General features: G+C 33.7%; 1 protein-coding gene across 1 annotated transcript in view; it reads right to left on the bottom strand.

Annotated features, from left to right (window-relative positions):
• Positions 1 to 20,293, bottom strand: part of LRP1B (LDL receptor related protein 1B) — a 1,982,574-nt gene that overhangs the window by 1,051,529 nt on the left and 910,752 nt on the right. The window contains 1 exon segment of the mRNA XM_047722477.1: positions 5,111 to 5,368. Within this exon segment, the coding sequence (XP_047578433.1) occupies positions 5,111 to 5,368 (258 nt within the window).

Below are 20,293 nucleotides of genomic sequence, written 5' to 3'. Positions count from 1 at the left end.
TCACATATGTGCAAATCTTTATTGCATATCTGATTCCTGTCAGCTCTAATTCTGAAACAGACTCTGGTGTGTTATCATAATCTCAGCGCATGTGGTATCTGGACCCTACATCCTTTGAGTGCAGACTAAAATGAATTGGGCCATTAGGAAGAACTAGCTAGAACACTGTGATTAGAGTCAGTCTCTACAGCTTCGTGCACACACAGCTTGTATAGCTCTTTAGCCACAAAGACAGTAAATACATTAAAAAAAAGTGATGAGAGAATCCAATCTGAGTGATTCTCCCTAAGACATTTAAAGCAATATTTCTCTAAGTGGATAACATAAAACCCTAGATATTTGGGATAATGGTACATATTAGGCCTATACACATACTCATATCACCTCCTTAAAAACAAGTACCCAAAGAAAGACACTCACAGACGTACCCACAAAAATATCAATCAAGTGTTCAATACTTAAGTAAAGGAAATCCTGGGCTACACAAAGTAAAACAGGTACTTTATTGAAGAATTCTGAATAATCTTTAACACACTACATACATATAAATCTCCAATAGGTTCCATAGCATGCAAAATTTCCTAAACCCATTTGACCACAAAATCATTTTTCCAAAAGTGTCTTACAGAACACTGAACATGTGTCCCAAGGAGCATGTTTTAGGAACTTGTATTATAAAGAGACTGAAGTGTACCTAATGTGAGTGATTAGGTGGGAGAAAAATAAGAAAGGAATAAAAAAGGAGAAGAAATAAATATTCCTACACACACACACACACACACACACACACACACTGAAATATCTCAAATTACAAGAAAAACATCAAGTAATGGCAGGCAAAAGTATGTTTAAATCCAGGTGGGATCTCAGCAGTTATGTGAATAAGTTCTTTCATTTTTAAATGATTTGCATAAGGTCAGACTGCCAGTTAATAACAGAGCTAGGACCATATCAACTCACCATTAGTTTTACCCCAAATATTGTGGTGATAGAAATATAAACCAGTATTAAAATAAATGTACAAGTCACAAGATGTTAGAGCTTGAAAAAAATAAAATTTAAAATTAAAAACCCAGAATCTTAATCAAAAACTGAAGTGCTACATGGTAGTTTTATTACATTGCTTAATTATGCTCCTACTTCTCACTGTCTTTAGAGTTGATGCTAAGTGCTTATTGTAAATGTGTCTACAACATTAAAAATGTGTAATGGTCAAGGAATACTAGGAGAAAAAAAATGTGCATTTTACTTAACATAAATTATTTTAAAGAAATGCGAAATAAAAGGAAAAGATTAAACTAAATTATATTAGCATATTTATAGAGAAAATTATCAAATAAATACTATTTCAGAAATTATTTTACTAGGGCTACTTGTTGTAAAAATAATAGCTTCTTTTTTTCTTTCTCTTTTCTTTCCTTCCCTCATTTCCTTCTTTCTTCTATCACGATAGAGTTTATTAAGACAGAAACAGGTTTCAGTAATTACATGTCATGGATTTCATATATAGGACAAAAACTTATTTAATCATCATGAAAAGAGCATTTTAACTTCCAAGTTTCAAATTGATAGATTAAAAAAAAAACTAAAATATTTTGTTCTACTTGGTATATGGCATCATGATGAGATCATTTGATTATTAAAATCTATAATGAAACAAACAGACATGAGAATCTAGACAAAAACATACTATGAAAATAATGATTTAAAATTCTACATACCCTCAAGAGAAATTTGTGGGGGAATACATTTTTATTATGCAAGGTATAGTTCACCAAATCCATAGGAAAAAAAATAACAACAATTGAAGCGTAGCACATGTCTAATATCTGCTTTGGTGAGTTTCAAGCATGTTGCCAAATGGCAATAAATAGTAATTTAGTTTTTAGATTTTATTTATTTATTTGACAGACAGAGATCACAAGTAGGCAGAGAGGCAGGCAGGGAGAGAGGGGGGGAGCAGGTTTCCTGCTGAGCAGAGAGCCCGATACAGTACGATACAGTACGGGGCTTGATCCCAGGACCCCGGGATCATGACCTGAGCTGAAAGCAGAGGCTTTAACCCACTGAGCCACCCAGGCGCCCCAGTAATTTAGTTCTTTGCAGCCTGACAACTGAACTAACAGTAAAGACAAATTTACAGAGGAACAGAGTGCTGAGAGTGTTTTTTTGTTTTTGTTTTTGTTTTGTTCTTCTTTTCTTTTTACTAGGCATTCAGGACAGTCTTTTATGATTGCATACTGATTATAAATCAGAATGGTTAACTTATTTCAAAGTATAAATTCATCCAAGGTTAATGTAAAAATTAAGACACAATTTAATATCAGTGCCTACAACATTAAGCATATGGTATAGAAGGGAATACTGAAAGTTCTCTGGAAATGTGTCCTCAGATCATCTTTGCTAATTTTGAGTGTCTCTTTCCATCTTACCTTTTTTTTTTTTTAGAACTCAATGGGTGGCCTGATCATTTTGCTAAAATTCCAGATCCCTGCAGGAATATGTCATATTACTAGCTACACACACGCACACACACACACAGCAGTTATATATATTATTTGTGGGAGATTTGGCATCTTCTTTGAAAGTACCAGTATCTGCCTTTCTAATGTAGAAGGAAGAACAGAACATTTAGCTTTTCCATCTCTGTCTTTGTTTTAGCCACTCAGGATTATCTAATATATCTGAGATCTGTAGCTAAAATGTTTTTCTATGACAAAACAGGAAGGGCATATAGAAATGTACTGTGTATCCAGTGAGATGAGATAGCAAATATAGATTTTAATATTACACTAAACTTCTAAAATAAACAATTATGCAAAATTTAAATGCAACTCAGTTTGACCTATAATGACTGCTTTTTTCCTCACAGTAAATTTTTGAAAAAAAAATTATTATTTTTTTTTTTTTTTTTCAAAAAAGAATGCTTTCCTCAGGCAAATTCAGAGAAAAGCATCTATTCAAGAGTGGATCATGACAGGTATTCAGGCATACTCCCATCAGTTCATTATTTTTGCTTATATCGTACAGCAGGGATTTTATGTAATTATACATGCAAGGAATATTGCAACTTCATTATCAACTCAAACATTGTCACAGTGAATGAAGAGCCCACCATATACAAGGGCAACTATTCTCTGACATGTTGATAAAATGCTTGGTTTACAAGCAATGGTAGAGGAGCCCAGCCCTGCTCACACCTCTTCTCCACTCCCATCATTAAATTACTTCAACACATTTAATTACTCTTTTCTACAGTGACTGAAATTGCATAGCTTAAATACGACTTTATCTTACTTTGTCAAAAAATATTTATTCCAATTAGACGATTTCCATTGCATTTGTTATTTACCATTCAAAATGAATGTTATATTCAGCATTTCAGTGAATTGCTTAACAAAAATCTCTTCAGTTTTCTAGATTTGCCAAGAATTGTCATATAACTCAAATGCAATCTAAGTTACAAACTATATTCTGTAGATGTTCTAATAAGCAATTGCTTGACCAATTTAGTAAATCCCTAGATTTACTAAAAAAAAAAAGTTTAAAAAATAGTTTTAAAAATACATATTATAAAAGAAATTGCTGTTACTAATAAAGCATGTTAAATGTAGAAAAGTTGTTTAAGTGAACCTGGAAGATACTTTTACATGGCAACTTAGTGAATATCCTAGTTCTCTGACTGTCAGTATTCCATTTGTGAGGGACAAATGCATTTGGATTTTAGTTAAGGTAATCACTAACATGGCAGAGACTGGGGTCTTTTTTTTTTAACAGTTTCCAACAGCTGGCTCAGCCAATGGATGAAATATTCAAATCACATAGCAGCACTCCTTGTGCAGGTAGCCCTTGTTATTTATAATTTATTAGGAATTATCATTTTCCATAGAATCATTGAAAATGGCCGGTGTCTACTGCTTTCACTAGTCATTGTGGTCCAGTGTCACAATAAATGGATTTAGCAATTTTTATTTATGTTAAGAGGACATTCAAAGGATTGGATTTGATTTGTTAAACATTTATTTATGTTCACTTAACTATATACAATCATACTTTTATATTCCATTTTTATAATTTTTGCAACTGATTCATTTAATATAATCATACTTATTACATATTACATGGTATTATGTCTTATGTTTAATAAAGATTAATAGTCAATCCCTTTAATTGCATGTAAAAAAACTAATAAAATATAATTATTGAATCCAAATCATCAAACATTCTACATCTGAAAACTATATTTATTCTTTCACGGCATTTTTTTTCCTTCTTAACTTGACTGCACATTTTTCTTTATTTTCTACCAACTTTTACGTTCACAGTGTTTTCAAGAATATTTTTTTCGTGTAAATCATAAAATAAGTGGACATATCTTGAATTTCTCATGCATACAGTTTTCTCCAGGCAAGTACAAATAAAATTTATACTCTTATGTTGGAGGGGTAGAGGTCAGGAGAGAGAGAGAGAGAGCAAGCACCAGCACAAAAGGAGAAACTAATGTGTAGGTCTGTGTAACAATGTAATTTGATTTCAATTTATGGTAATATGTAGGAAGTACAGTTGCTAGTTTGTGAATTTCTGGCATGAGAAATCAAAGTAAATCAAAATCACAAATCACTCTTTTGGAAGATGCATAAAAACTCTGATTTGCTAAGAAAAAAGTCAACAAACACAGGTAATTGTTACCAATTAGCATAAATCTGATAGTTTTAAAGCATTTTAACAAACACTACAGCTGATGAGCTTATAAAAATGAATTCTGTTTCTTGCTTTTTAAAAATCCCACCTTCACTACCACATCGTGAACTATCACTCAGTGGCAAATTACAATTCTCATTTAAGTGACACGTAATAAGCATTAAGGAAAGAATTAAAATTAAATAATTAAAATTAACTCTGTAACTTACTACTTATGTAAACAGTGAAAATGTGTATGTGTGTGCATATTCAAAACAGGTAGTGAATACATTTATTTAAGCATATTCATATTCGCATATTTAGGTTTCTGATAGCCAAATAGTATTTTAGAAAAATCTAAGAATCCTGTTTATTGATAAATGAAATCCTTAAAGGGTGAATTGAATTGAATATGAATTGAAATACTCACTGTGAAAGGACTGAAGAATATTGATTGTCCATTCATCTGTTAATCTTCCTGTTTTTGTTATCTGGATACATTTGAGCTGATTTGAAGATTCTCTTGATTCAATCCAACAAATCATGTCTTCGTTATAAATAAAATCCAGAGTATGAATTTCATTTCCATTGACTGAGCTCAAGGTTGCCATTTTACTTCCATTGAGATAGAAAACCTCAATTGTTTCAGAATTTGCAATTAATAGCATAGGCAACCTATCTGTAGGTTCTGGAATAAAAGAGAAAGAAGTGAGTTCAATAAGAGTCAAAATATTTTCCAAATTTTACATCACTCACTAGAACTTATCCTTATATTTTAATGCATCTTTAAAAATAAAAAAAAAGTTTGCAAAAGTATTTATTAATGATTCTTATATATGTTTCACTATATGTTTCAGTTCACTTCTCTAAGGAAAACATACACCATTGAGCATTTGTATTCTTTATTTTCTTAGTTGTAATGTGTTGTGTAAATGTGAGGACAATGCTATTTACTTTCATTGTCGGTAAATAAAGTAAGTGATGTGAGTTGCTATTTGTTTTTTGGTTTTGTTTTGGTTTTATGTTTGTTTGTTTTGGTTTGGTTTGTTTTTTAGCAATGAGGATGGATCTGGGATTACCTTCTCCATACAGCGTTATAGGATTCCCTTGTGAGCAAAGGGCATGCCTTTTTGAAGTGGATGTACGAAGCCAGAAATGGATTTTCTAGAGTTAAACATGTAAAGCTCATAGGCCCATAGTGTGGCTTCAACCACACTGGCTTCTTGACTGACCCCCATTCCCATGATTACTGAGCTACTTCTTTCCATGTTTTTCCTCTATAGTCATGAAAATAAGATTGTAGAAATTAAAGAAATTTGCTTGATATTACTTTTAGAACAATTCATCTTTGCTCATGTTAGGATTTGTGAGTTTTTAATGAATATGTACTAATTGACCGAAATTATGATGTGAAAGTATTGAAAGAGTTTAGTGATACAGTCATGATCAGAGTAGCTTTTGTGCTAATTAGGAAATAAAAAATTTGGAAACCTTCAATTCTTCTCTTTTTCTGCCCTACATCCAAAGGACCAATAAATATCTTTGATTCTGATGCCAAACCTATCAGAAATCCCACCGTTTCTCAGTGGCTATTACTAGCTACCACCCCGCTCCAAGCTGCCATCATCTCTCAACTAGATCATTCCAAGAACCTTCTAACTGATTTCTCTGCTTTCATCAATGCCCTCCTCTTCTTCAGTCTATCTCAACACAACAGCCAGGGTTATATCTTTAAAACATTAATGTCAATCAAGTCAGTCTTCTGCCCCTCGCTCACCTCCCTTAGGGTGTTCTTTGAATGCTACCTTTCTGGTGAAGACTTCTCTTACTACTCTACTTTGTAAAATTTGCAAGTCCCTACAAACTCTATATGCAAACTCCCTATAAACCTTCCCTGCTTCATTTTCCCCTTATCACCACCAAACATTGTATATACCTTTTTTTTCTGATTTATTATTTTCTACTTCTACTGCTGTATCTCTAGCATTCAGAATCCAGTGGTTATTCAATACAACCTTCTGAATACGTAAAATGGACACATGGAATTCTTGCAGGGTAGATTTCTTTAGAAGCATTCGGTGAAATATTACAAAATAATTTGGTTTTCTTAACTGAAAAATGGAATCCAGAGAAAGACTGGCTAACAGAAAGTTTCATAAACACCATTTGATTATTCAAGAAACTGACACTGAACATTGAGAATGTAGGAGAAAGGTAAATATGTATATTATGAGTAATATAATTAAATAAGTCTGAACTTTTAAATTATTATTTAATGGTCCTCATCATTTCTGATGTGAGTAGAGATATTAGGCTCCCTGTGTTTTATGCAGATAGAATAGCTTTTGGATTTTACCTGCTAAGGATTTAACTCAATCAAGGGATAAAATTCTTCTCCACCTTCAGAGAAACACTAGAAGTTTTTTGATTTAATCAAAACATCAAAACAAACAACAATAAAAAGTCTCAATGAGATTATGCAATTAATTAACCCAACAAAAAAAGAAGTCTCTAAAATGCTGAGATAATTTCTACAATAAAGATTTCTCTCAGAAGAATTAATAAAATCGTGGATTATATCTGCTTGACGTAACCTTGTCAAAGGACCACATCTAAGCTTGGTTAGTTAGTTGGCTTTTCTCTTAACCTCTTAAGTCCATCTTGAACCATGCAATGCTTGCCCTTGCCATTCCCTAATTTAGAAGTCCAGACTTAGTCCCTTTTCAACACTCCTACCTCTATTGTTTTCCAGTTGAGCTAAGCACTCCTAAAACCTATTGGATCATAGATTTCTCAGGTTATGAAGGGGTCTTAGGTGGCCGTGTTATGAGGTTAACAAAGACATATTGCTAGCCTGTCAGTACTTACAGTTTTCATTTGACAACTGAAATGACCTTTAGTGAAATTGTCTCTCATTAAAAAGTGAACCATTACAGAAAGTTTCTTTGCTTCCAAGTTTTATGACAAGTCCAGATGTAGACAATAACTTCTTACTGGCTACTAGTCAGTAAATTTACTTATGTAATAAACATTCTTTGGAGTGAGGCTAGAATATGAAGGAACACTGATTCCTCTTAGAAACTGAGATGAAAATGAATTAATGGTCAACACAGTCAATGCTTACTTGACAGAACTGATCAATCTATCTGATTTTTATAGTTGCTTTTTGAGTGAATTAGTTGATTGTTTTAATGTAAAATATAGCAACCACTGATTCTGTAACTTCTGATAAACAGAAAACCAATAAAGTCAGATGCTTCATAATTTGAAGTAGATTGATTTGATAATGGTGACTTTAAAAATTCAAATGACACACTAGAGGAAGGATGCTTATTAGTTGTGATGTGCTTCATTGAATTAACGTTCATGTGTCTCAGTTAATTATTAGCCGTGGTTTCCCTCTTTACACAAGTAATATAACGCCTACTTTTGGTGGTGGAAGGAAGCCAGTGAAACACAAGAACCCACAAAAATAGTCAGGGGTTAAGGATACAAGTCTTTTTTTCCTACTTCATGAAAGCCTGCATAGGTAATCTGTCTCAACCCACACTAAGTCTGATCTCCAGTGTTCATCATTACCTCAAATTTCCACATACCAAGGTAAGAGCACCATTAGCTTGGGTAATAAGGATATAAGTCTCATCAAAAAAATGTGATGTTCTTTAAAAAATCCCATCCTTAGAGTCAGTGGACAGTTTTTCCAAAGGAATATTTGGAAAACATGTTAGATGACTTTTGTCAAAGGAATACATACACCAACATTTAGTGAGAAGTAATAAATATTAACTTTCCATATAGAAGAGATTGAAACATAAGAAAGCACTCAGTGAATATTCTAACTTAGAGAATGAAGACTTCACTTGAATAAAACTCTCCAACAGCCTGTCAAATGTGTCATGTTGGGGAAGGAAAATTGTCCTCATCTTCTTCAACATTCATCATATGTCAATGGCATAAAAAACAGGTATTTTCTCTCCCAAACAGTTATAAGGATATGTATTTATGCTCTGTATGATAAGCGTGTGTTTTTTTTCTTTTACACATGTTACATTAATTAGCTCTATAATTTTTGAAGACTGAATAGGAAACTTTAAATTAAAAAGAGAAACTTGGAAACACGGAGAAGCTATGAATCTGAGTAGATTCATAAAAATCCCTATTTAAATTCCAAGCCACTATAACCACATCTTTGCAAACATATCCTTATCCTCTCATAGTCAGGAATATACTAAATGTATATGTATATACTTATAATAATATGATTTTGACAGATGGTTCACTCTAAATGAATGTTTTCAGAATGAATAAAACTCATTTTTTCAGGTTTATTTTAAACTTCTTATTCTTCCATTCATTTCTAAGAATATAAGTTCAACTATTTTCCTTTTGTATTATTAGAATTATGGATTCAGTTACACATAAATGTCAACCTAATAAATATTTATGTTATAATAAATGTATGTACATGGATATATACATATATGTTTATTAACTAGTTTTATTGTGTTCTAATTTCTCTGCAATTGTGAGCAATTTTCTCCACTAAATGAAATTCAGTAGCTGCACCTTTATACATGTTGATTCAAAGATGAAAAAAACAAAAAAACAATAAGAATCTCAGGTTCAACTGTATAAAAGTTAAATAATGACTCATGTGTAAAATATATAAAATGAAGAGTCACAGTAAGGCTGAATGTGTAAGAAAACAGGAAACTATTATCTGTGCAGCCCAAGGAATCAGTTGTTAACAAATATAACTTGAAATAATGGAAAGAGGGATTTTCAAAGTTTTACTTTTATCATATACAAATTATATAAAGTCTTTAAAAATAATGAAAATGGGATGAAATTAGAAATGAGAAATAAGAATGTAAAATTTGTAATAAAAAATGATGCAACCGGGGCGCCTGGGTGGCTCAGTGGGTTAAAGCCTCTGCCTTCGGCTCAGGTCATGATCCAGGGCCCTGGGATCGAGCCCCACATCGGGCTCTCTGCTCAGCGGGGAGCCTGCTTCATCCTCTCTCTTTCTCTCTCTCTCTGCCTACTTGTGATCTCTGTCTGTCAAATAAATAAATAAAAATCTTAAAAAAAATGATGCAACATGCCATAGGAAGGTGAACTACAATAAGAAACAAAAGGTAGAGCAATCTGTATAAAGACACTATAAATTAAAAAAAAAATCTTCCAAATTTGTGCAAAAATCAGAAAAAAACTGAATATGAAGTATTAGGAAATTACATAGTTTAAAAAATGAGGAAAAGCATTATTCAAAAATAAAATAGAGAGCAAAGTCAGCCAAACTAAAAATGTGAATGAAATTAATATAAGTGGAAAAAACAAAAAAATGTTATGGGGTTTAAATTTTTTTTTCTTTTCATGTTGGAAATTTAGATGACCAAATTGTTTCTTTATTTCCCTCAATTATTTTTTTAATGGAAACATATATTTACTGAACTGAATAACATTAGGAATATTATACCATATCAGAGGAAACTATTATATCATGTTTTATAAATTATAAAATAAAACATGAACCAAATGTGGAAACATTAAACTGCCTTAAAAACAGAGTTAAACTAAGAAAAAAAAAGCATATCACTACAATTATGTTTTAATTTATCTTAGCACTATTTGTCACAATATATTTATGCTAACCTATTGTTTGGATGGAAATGGTTTATTTATTGTATTTTTATTTTATTATTTACTATTTACAGATCTAAGATATCCAACTGGAATCTGAAGATTAGTAAAATAGTCTGCCTTTAAGAAAAATATAATCTAGTAGAAAGGTTAAAGTATATATAAAAGGTCTATATTTTTAAAGTCAGGTTTGATGCCTTTTATAAAAGATGTATAGTGGCATTGAGTTTCAAAGAAAGGTTAGCTATATGTTATTATGGTCTGAATGTTTGTATCCCCCCAAATCCGTATGTTGAAACCCTAACTCGTAATGGTGATGATACTAAGGAGGTGGGGGCTTTGAGAGGTAGTTAAGCCTTCATAAATAAGATTAATACCTTACCAAGGAGTCTCCAAAGAGATCCTTAGCCCCTTCCATCATATAAAAGTACAGCAGGTCTGTGACACAGAAGTCCTCACCAGACCAACCTGGCACCCTGCTCTCAGACTCCCAGATACTGGAACTCTGAGAAATAAATTTCTATTGTTCACAAGTCACCCAAATTGGGCTAATTTTTTTTTTAAAGATTTTACCCAATTATTTGATAGACAGAGATCACAAGTAGGCAGAGAGGCAGACAAAGAGATTGGAGGAAGCAGGCTCCCTGCTGAGCAGAAAGCCCGATGTGGGGTTTGATCCCAGGACCCTGGGATCATGACCTGAGCCGAAAGCAGAGGCTTTAACCTACTCAGCCACCCAGGCACCCCAAAATTGGGTATTTTGTTACAGCAGCACAAACAGAGTAAGACCTACCTGTTTAGTAGTGTTAAAAGTTCCTTAATGGTGATGGCATTTGATCTCAGCTTTGCCTTAGTAGAGGAACAGAAATGGCAATGTAGAGATGGAAATGCCAGTGGAACAAACAATGTTGTTGAAAGCATAGATATAAGGACTAGAAAATGTTGGGAAAATAGTGACCTCATATTTCAGTTTTCTGGAGGGTAGAGCATACATGAATGGTGAAAGTACTTCATAATGACAGCAACATGGTTAACCTCTTTTGAGTATATCTTGGGAGCCAGACACTATAATGCATGATTTACATTTATTAGTTTATTACAACATATCTATTAATCAGGTGCTACCATTACCTACATTTTATGGGTAAGAAAATGCAGTTATATAGAGTTTAAGTAACTTGCTTAAAATCACATAGCCACCAAGTGAAAAGAACTGGATTAAAACTCTGAGGATGAAGTAGCTGAGAAATTGCATTTAGGAAAGACTGCATACATAGGTCATTGAATGTCAAGATGATAAACTTATTTTTAATTTGGGGTGCAATGGGAAACCACATAAATTTTAGAAAGAAAGTATATTGTGATCAAAACTGTGCTTTAAGATCAAGCTAGAAATGATACTTAGAATAATACATGGGTGGACACATTTCCCATTAAATTTTTAAGTTGTTTTCACTTTTACTTTTTTTTGTCTTTTTATTTAAATTTTATTTTCTTTCAGTGTTCCAAAATTCATTGTTTATGTACCACACCCAGTGCTCCACGCAATACGTGCCCTCCATAATACCCACCCCCCTACCTCCAAAACCCTCAGTTTGTTTCTCAGAGTCCACAGTCTCTCATGGTTTCTCCCCCCCTCCGAATTCTCCCAACTCACTTTTACTTTTAAAGTAGTATGATATAATTCTAGGGTGCCTGGGTGGCTCAGTGGGTTAAGAATCCGCTTTTCACCAACTTGCATTCCCACCAACAGTGTAAGAGGTTCCCCTTTCTCCACATCCTTTCCAACACACGTTGTTTCTTGTCTTGTTAATTTTGGCCATTCTAACTGGTGTAAGGTGGTATCTCAGTGTAGTTTTGATTTGAATCTCCCTGATGGCTAGTGATGATGAACATTTTTTCTTGCAGACGAATGCATAAGGAAGATGTGGTCCATATACACTATGGAGTATTATGTCTCCATCAGAAAGGATGAATACCCAACTTTTGTATCAACATGGATGGGACTGGAAGAGATTATGCTGAGTGAAATAAGTCAAGCAGAAAGAGTCAATTATCATGTGTTTTCACTTATTTGTGGAGCATAATAAATAACATGGAGGACATGGGGAGATGGCGAGGAGAAGGGAGGGAAATTGGAGGGGGAGATGAACCATGAGAGACTATGGACTCTGAAAAACAATCTGAGGGTTTTGAAGGGGCGGGGGGTGGGAAGTTGGGTCAGCCTGGTGTGGGTATTATGGAGGGCACGTATTGCATGGAGCACTAGGTGTGGTGCATAAACAATGAATTCTGGTACACTGAAAAGAAATTTTAAAAATTAAAAAAAAAAAAAAAAAAGAATCCACCTTTCAGCTCAGACCATGATCCCAGGGTCCTAGGATTCAGCCCAGCATCAGGCTCCCTGCCCAGTGGGGAGCCTGTTTCTTCCTCTGCCCTTCTCCCTGCTAGTGCTTGTCTTCTCTCCAGCTTTCTCTTTCTCTCTTTCTTTCAAATAAATAAATAAATACATAAATAAATAAATAAATATTTATTAAAAAGTGTTATATAGTATAATTCATATCAGACAGGAAGGTAATAAATATGTAATGCTACCACATTCTGGAGTGAGGTTGGAAAGGAGTTAGGGGAAAGAAAAAGGTATCTTTGTTCCTGTTTAGACTGATGCAGTGCATAAGAAATGGCTATGTGTGCCAACAGTCCTATTGGAAGCAGACATTATGAGGAAAAACATAAGCCCCAGAGAATCATCAGAATATACTACATCCTCTATTGTGTAAAGAGACCTTGTTATTAATCTTGTTTTTAATTATAAAGAAGGCAATCCAAACTTTTTAAGAAAAACTTGTGGACAATTGAGACACCACCTTACACCAGTTAGAATGGCAAAAATTTGCAAAGGCAAGAAACAACAAATATTGGGGAGGTTGTGGAGAAAGAGGAACCATCTTACACTGTTAGTGGGAATGCAAGTTGGTGCAGCCACTTCAGAAAAGAGTGTGGAGGTTCCTCAAAAAAATTAAAAATAGAGCTACCCTATGACGTAGCAATTGTACTGCTGGGTATTTACTCCAAAGATACAGATGTAGTGAAAAGAAGGGTCATCTGTACCCCAATGTTCATAGCAGCAATGTCCACAGTAGCTGAACTGTGGAAAGAGCCAAGATGCCCTTCAGCAGACAACTGGAAAGAAGATGTGGTCCATATACACAATGGAATATTACTCAGCCATCAGAAAGGATGAATACCCAACTTCTGCATCAATGTGGATGTGACTGGAGGAGATTAGGCTAAGTGAAATAAGTTAAGCAGAGAAAGTCAATTATCATATGGTTTCACTTATTTATGGAACATAAGGAATCACATAGAGGACATTAGGAGAAGGAAGGGAAAAATGAAGAGGGGTAAATAGAGTGGGAGACAAACCATGAGAGACTATGAACTCTGGGAAACAAATGAAGGGTTTTAGAAAGGAGGGAATTAGGAGAATGGATGAGCCTGGTGGTTGGTATCAAGGAGGGCATGGATTGCATGGAGGAATGGGTGTCATACACATACAATGGATCATGGAATACTGCATCAAAAATTAATGATGTACTGTATGGTGACTAACATAACAATAAAAAAGAAAACCTTGTGGACATAGGCTTTGAATATTGGCACTACTGATACAGAGATGCTATTTTAATTTCTCAGAAAATAGGTAATAAGAATCTAAAATAGGTGGTGTTGAGTTCTTAAGTAGAGATGGATTCATGTAATGAATTACATGTTCTAAATTATGTAGACAAGAAGGGATATGGAGTCCAGAATTATGCAGAAATTTTAGAGGTAAGTGATGGGGAGAATACTCGTATTATTAAAAGAAACAGGAAAGAAAGTAGAGTTGGCTTTAAGAGATGATGATGAATTTAGTGTTGGCATATTATTAGTATAGTGTTGTGTTTTGTAATCTTGTCTTCGGCATCATAAAAACTCATCAGGTAAACTACTTATCCACCTGCATTAGCCACAGACTTCGTAACAGTTTGAACTTTTTTTTTATTTACACCTTATTAGTGAAATGCAAGTATCTTCTTTTAGAGTATATTTCAATTTGAAATGTTATGATTGAAAAGTGATGAGATATGCTGTTTCTGAGGAAAAAGGACCATTTTACAGAAACAATTTAAGTCAGTAATATCATGCCATGCACACATACAAAAAAGCTTTTCATTTTGCAAATAAACAGCTCTCATAGTTTCTTTGTTCTTAAAGAGCTAGTCTACCAGAACAAGGACATAATTTCCCCTATTATCTGGAAAACCTTACCTGGCACATGTTCATCATTCAATAAATGAATCACCGATGGAGGGATGATTGGATATGGACTCTCCAGTGTTTCTAAAGGTATTTTACTGAATTTTCAAATTTAAGAATGATACTGTATTCAAATTTCAGTAAGTTAAATGAAATAAATAATGCATTGTGATTTTTAATCAGCAAAATTAAAGAAATTTACTTGATAACTAAAGGGTTATATTAGTAAATTTCAAACTCTCAGAGGATAATTCATTCAAATTTTAGGTTATCGGGGAATATTAGAAGTAGCAGATGGTCTAGGGGTACCAATTAAGATTAGTTACTGAGAGGTGGCCCCTTTTAATCTCTTCATCATCTTCCTAATTATAGGACAATAACTATCTTAGCTATAGAAATACTTTTTCCCCCAATTCAGATATGTCCATCGAAGCTAGAAATTGCTAATAATTGAGTTCAAATTGTAATAGATGTTGGATAATTTAAAAATTGCCTTTAAATAACTCCTATTCATAAATAGTTCCTTTTTGAAAGGATGGGTGTGTTAAAAAAAAAAAAAAACACATTTAATTTTTCCCTGAGAAAGAAAGTACTGTCTTAGTATTTGTGCATTTATTTATTCATTTAACAATTTTTTTTTTTTTAAACATGGCTAGTTTCTGTCAGGCACTGCTCTAGATGCTAGCAATATAACAGGTAACAAAGCTAGAAAATCTCTGTTTTCATAGAGCTTACATTTTAGTGAAGGAAGCAGACAATAAGCAAACAAATACTATTTAATATTGTTTGGCAGTGAGAGATTCTATGAAGAAAGATAAAGCATGCAGAAAAAGATGCAGGCTTGCTCCTTAAAGAGAGTAGTCCAATTTAGAATACACCTAAAAGTTTGAATCAAAGGATTTGAGAGAAAGAATGGAGTCAAGGATGACTCCAATGTTTTGGCTTGAACAACTGGATGAATGGGTAGAGGGTGATGTACACCACTGTCAGGAGAGGGGATGAAAATTCTGGGACACAAAAAGTTTGATATTTCTATTAAATTTCTAAACAAGATATTGAATTGGACTTCAATATCCAAGTGAGTTTGATGTTCAACAGTGAAGTCAGGGCTGATGACTAAAACTCTTGAGTCTCAGTCTCTAGATATTTTATCAAATCATGGAAGAGAATGTGTTTTTAAAGTCACAATACAAGATGAGAGTACTTAGGAAATCAACAAAGGAAGAGATTTCCAAACAACTAAACACTGGATCATTCCAAAAATAATGAGGATAATGCAGCAAAATAAACTGAGAAAAAAAAATCCCCAGTAAGCTAAAAGGAAGACTCTAAAATGTACTACTTTATAAAGGGACGTATTCAAAGAGGAGACAAGGATCAGTTGTGTGCTAAGGATTGATAACTGAATGCCTAGGCAACAGGAGATCACTTGTAACCCTGACAGTAGAGATATAAGAGAGTCATAAGAATGTAAAACTGATTTAAGTGGGTTTAAGACAGAAGGGGAGGAAGTAGAGAAAGAAGAAAATCCTTCCTGTGAGTTACTCTATAAAGGGAAAAGAAAAATGGAGTAGCTGAAGAGGAATATAGGTTTCAAGAAAGTTGTTTTGTACCATCTTTACAACAAGCTTGTATACTCATGAGAATGATCCAGGAGAGTCAAAATACTGATGATTTGAGGAACAGAGAAGACCACTGTATGAGTCTAATTCTTGAGTAGGCAAGAGTAGATGGGATTGATGCATAACTGCAGGGATTGGCCTTAGATAGGAGCACAGTGTATTCTTCCATTCAAAGAAGAAGGCAGGGTGATTAGTTCTAGATATAGATTGGTAGATTTAATAAAATTCAGGGAGAGAAAGTTCTCTTTTGATTACTTCTATTTTCTTGAGTAAATATGAAACAAAATCATCATGTTAGAACAAGGAGAAAGCAAGGTAGTCCTTTAATGTATTTCACTGTTTTCTGACAAGGCTGTCAAAGGATGTAAACATACAGCCTAAATTTAAAACTCCAATTTCCTACTTTGCATTTCAAAAAACAGATTAGTTCTAAGTATTCAATAGTGATTATATACCAAACTTCTAGCTACTTTACTAGATATATCATTTGCAATTTGATGGTATGTTGTTCTAAACTCCTCAAGACTATTAAGATATAATTTATCTACTATTTTGGCAAGTTTTACCTGTCATAGAAAGCACAGATGGAGGCTTTGTGAGTCCTCATGCTAAGAAGAAAGTCTCACACATACATTTAAAAATATAATCAACACAGTGGATTTTCTTTTCTCAGGACTAAAATGATTCTAAGCATCTTGAAACAGGAGAATACACAGAGTATCAGTAATCAAAGTCAAGGGAAGCGTGGACTCTACTGGGAGGAGTGCCCGAGAGGTATTCTCTAACTGTGGATATTTCTCTGTTGGTTGCTGTTGAAAGAGGGGATGCCTTGAAGGCACTCTGAAAAAAACAAAAACAGAAACAAAACAAAACAAACAAAACTTCTTGTCTTATGAGAAAGGGCAAAATATTCTCCTTTTTCCCTTTGTTTTTTCCCTGAATGTTTTAATTGCTATATACTTCTACTTTCCGCAAAGTAATAGAGAAGTTTTGTACATAGATAGACATAGATATAGAGATATAAACAGATGTAGATTTATAGATATAGGTGTATATAGATATATATAGATATAGACAGATAGATGTAGATATATATCTAACTCTAAATCTATAGATATCTATATATATGTATCCTCATCTCATCTTAAAATTAAGCAACTTCTAATTCTATGAATTTAAATGTGCCTTATTTGTTTTTAATTTTCATTATATGTCCAATTTTAAGGCAAAAAAGGAAGTTAACTGAAGAGCATGTATGATCTATCACATATTCTAAATTGAGAATTTAACTAATAGTTCTATAGCCTTTCCACAAAAAATTAAATAATATGATAGAAATTTATATCTATATGTTGTGCCATTTGTAAAAATAAAGTTTATCAATTGTCAAATCTAGAGCCCATAAATGTGGCCATGAGATTCTTTATACCCATACAAAGAAGTCCTTAGCTAGATTGTATTTATGATGTTAAGTAGTAAAGCAAATGGAAGAACATGCATTTTTTTCTGTGTCTGATATTTTCTTACACTCTCAATAAATCAAAGGCGTCATGACACATAAGACACCATAGTTACATTCTCTGTTTAAGATATGAAGAAAGGTGCTAGACTGTGAAAGTAATGTCCTCTAGCAAACAAAACAAAACAAAACAAAAAACAGAAAAACGCACATAGAATATTCATGAGTACTTTCATACCTTAACATGGCATACTCATTAATAGTGTTTGGGTGGAAAAAATAAAAGTGTGATATTTAATTTTGGTAATGGAAATTCTATCAGAAATCATTGCCCTGTTCTGTCATGGAATGTGATTTCCATCTAAGTAAAGAGCCAGAAAAGATATAGAGTATGAATGGTACAGAAAATAGAGAAATAAGTTCAACGGCCAGGCTTGGTTTTCAAACGCAGCCTGGGAAGCTCTAGTATTTCTCTAGGACAGAGATTTTAAACAATACTGCCTGACTGCAGGCGAAGTAGCTTATTCTGCAACTGTATTTCCATAGTAAGCACACTAGGATTATATGTTTACCTGAGGAGGGCCTTGGGGAAGAGGGCACAGTTGTGGAGATTATGCGTGTCTTCCCAAACCACTCCAATATCTATACTATGGCAAAGGTAGCATGAACCCTGAATAATAGGATAAAACTAGTAAAATACCTCAGTTTGTTTGTTTGTTTGTTTATTTTTTAATCTCTTCCAGCCTCCTGGCATTCCTTTCATTAATTCTCAAAATCCCAGTCCCCTATTCTGCTTCCTGAATGTTCACAAAATTCCTTAAAGCATCTAAAACAAAACAAAACAAAACAAACAAAAAAATAAAAACCACCACCAACAAAAAAACCACTTACCAACCACATACTCTGTTCTAGGCACTGAGCTACTTCTCTGCCATCTACTGTTTACCACAGTGTCTATCATTTCCTCCGTGAGTACGTGAAGGCATAAGGAACAACAACAAATCTGGGTTACTATGGTTATGGTCACTCCTAGGCTCACTCCTATCTCACAGTCTCATATACTATCATGTCTTCAAATACCATTCTCAGTTATGTCTCAATAAAATGACGAATTGTGCAAGAACTAGACCTTTGGACTACCTAAAAATAGTAAAAACTATGAATACTGAGTCTTTGTATGTGAAGACATAATCACCTATCATTCTGCTGGGAGCCATTCTTAGCCAGATGGTATACTGAAAGAGATTTGATCCACTAGTCTCATAAATTATCAAGGTTACTAAGATTTAATATGTCACCCTTCCTAAGAATACTCGCATTTTAATATAGAGTGCTTTCTTTTTTAAAAAAGTAAAAAAAAAAAAAAAAAAAAAAAAAAGAACAGGCAGGCAATTATATTGTAACTACTGAATTCCAAGCATTTCAAGTGGCTGCACAGACTATGATATACTCTAACCAAAGAACTCCTCCCTCTCTAGACAGGCACCTGCCTATTCTCCCTACAAGCAGAATTCCCCTGGCAGAAAACCATGAGTGATTCCTCTACCTTCTAAAAGGAAATTTTAAAATATACATTAGATAATAATAGAGTTGGAGGTTAGCTGTAGGAGCCATAGGACATTATATTTTGCTTTCTTTCTCTCTTTTAAGAATACCAGCAAAGAATACCAGTGGTATGAACGCGTTCCTTAGCATCATCTAGGATTGTGTTTCCATGGATTATACAGGGATTATGATTTGTATTTCTTATTTGTATTTCTATTGCCTAAATGGTCTCCCCATCGTTCCAATCAGTGAATCGCACAGTATAAACTGTAATAGAATCCTGAAGTTGTTTAATGGGCTCTCTTCTCTCACTACTCTAGTTGCCACATGGCAAAGAGGTCCACACTCTCTCTCATGGTGCCACTTACTGCAGTGCCTCTACACTGATGAGCATATAATGATTTAGTGCTCTTTGTTCCGGGACTGCTTTAGTGCAGTCAGTAGAGTCCTATTGGTCCTGCAGAATTTTAAACTGGGTTAAATGCCTGCCTTCGGCGAGTGGTTAAGAGACTGAAAAGTACAGTCCAATGAGCCTGAATTGATCAGGAGCAAAACTGGCAACAGTTCCTAAGTTAGACACCCTTGGCCATTACTTTCATTTTTACAGGTTCTACAAGTGTCCACTTTTAGCCCTTGGTGCCTACATGTAATGCATATTTCTACATCAAAATTGGTCTAAATCAGTTAAAAGAAGCTAAATTAAATTTTTAAAAAATGAAAAAAAAAACTTCCCATTTTCAGATTTGACAAGTCTCTAGAACTCTAATCTCAAAAAAAAAAAGCAAAAGTAAAAGCATATAGGAAGTTTTACTAGATACATACATATATATTTTAATGATTATTTTTATTTATTTATTTTTAAGATTTTATTTATCTATTTGACATAGAGAGAGAGAACACAGGCACTTAGTAGGGAGCCTGATGTGGGACTCAATACCAGGACCACAAGATCATGACCTGAGCATAACGCAGTCACTTAACCAACTGAGTCACCCAGGAACCCCTTAATGATTATTTTTAAACATTCTTTTCAAATGAGAAATCC

This window comes from Lutra lutra, chromosome 3 (genome assembly GCF_902655055.1).
Source record: "Lutra lutra chromosome 3, mLutLut1.2, whole genome shotgun sequence".
Lineage (NCBI taxonomy): Eukaryota > Metazoa > Chordata > Mammalia > Carnivora > Mustelidae > Lutra > Lutra lutra.
The sequence above is the reverse complement of the archived record's forward strand: the minus strand, read 5'-3'. Positions and strand labels throughout refer to the sequence as shown.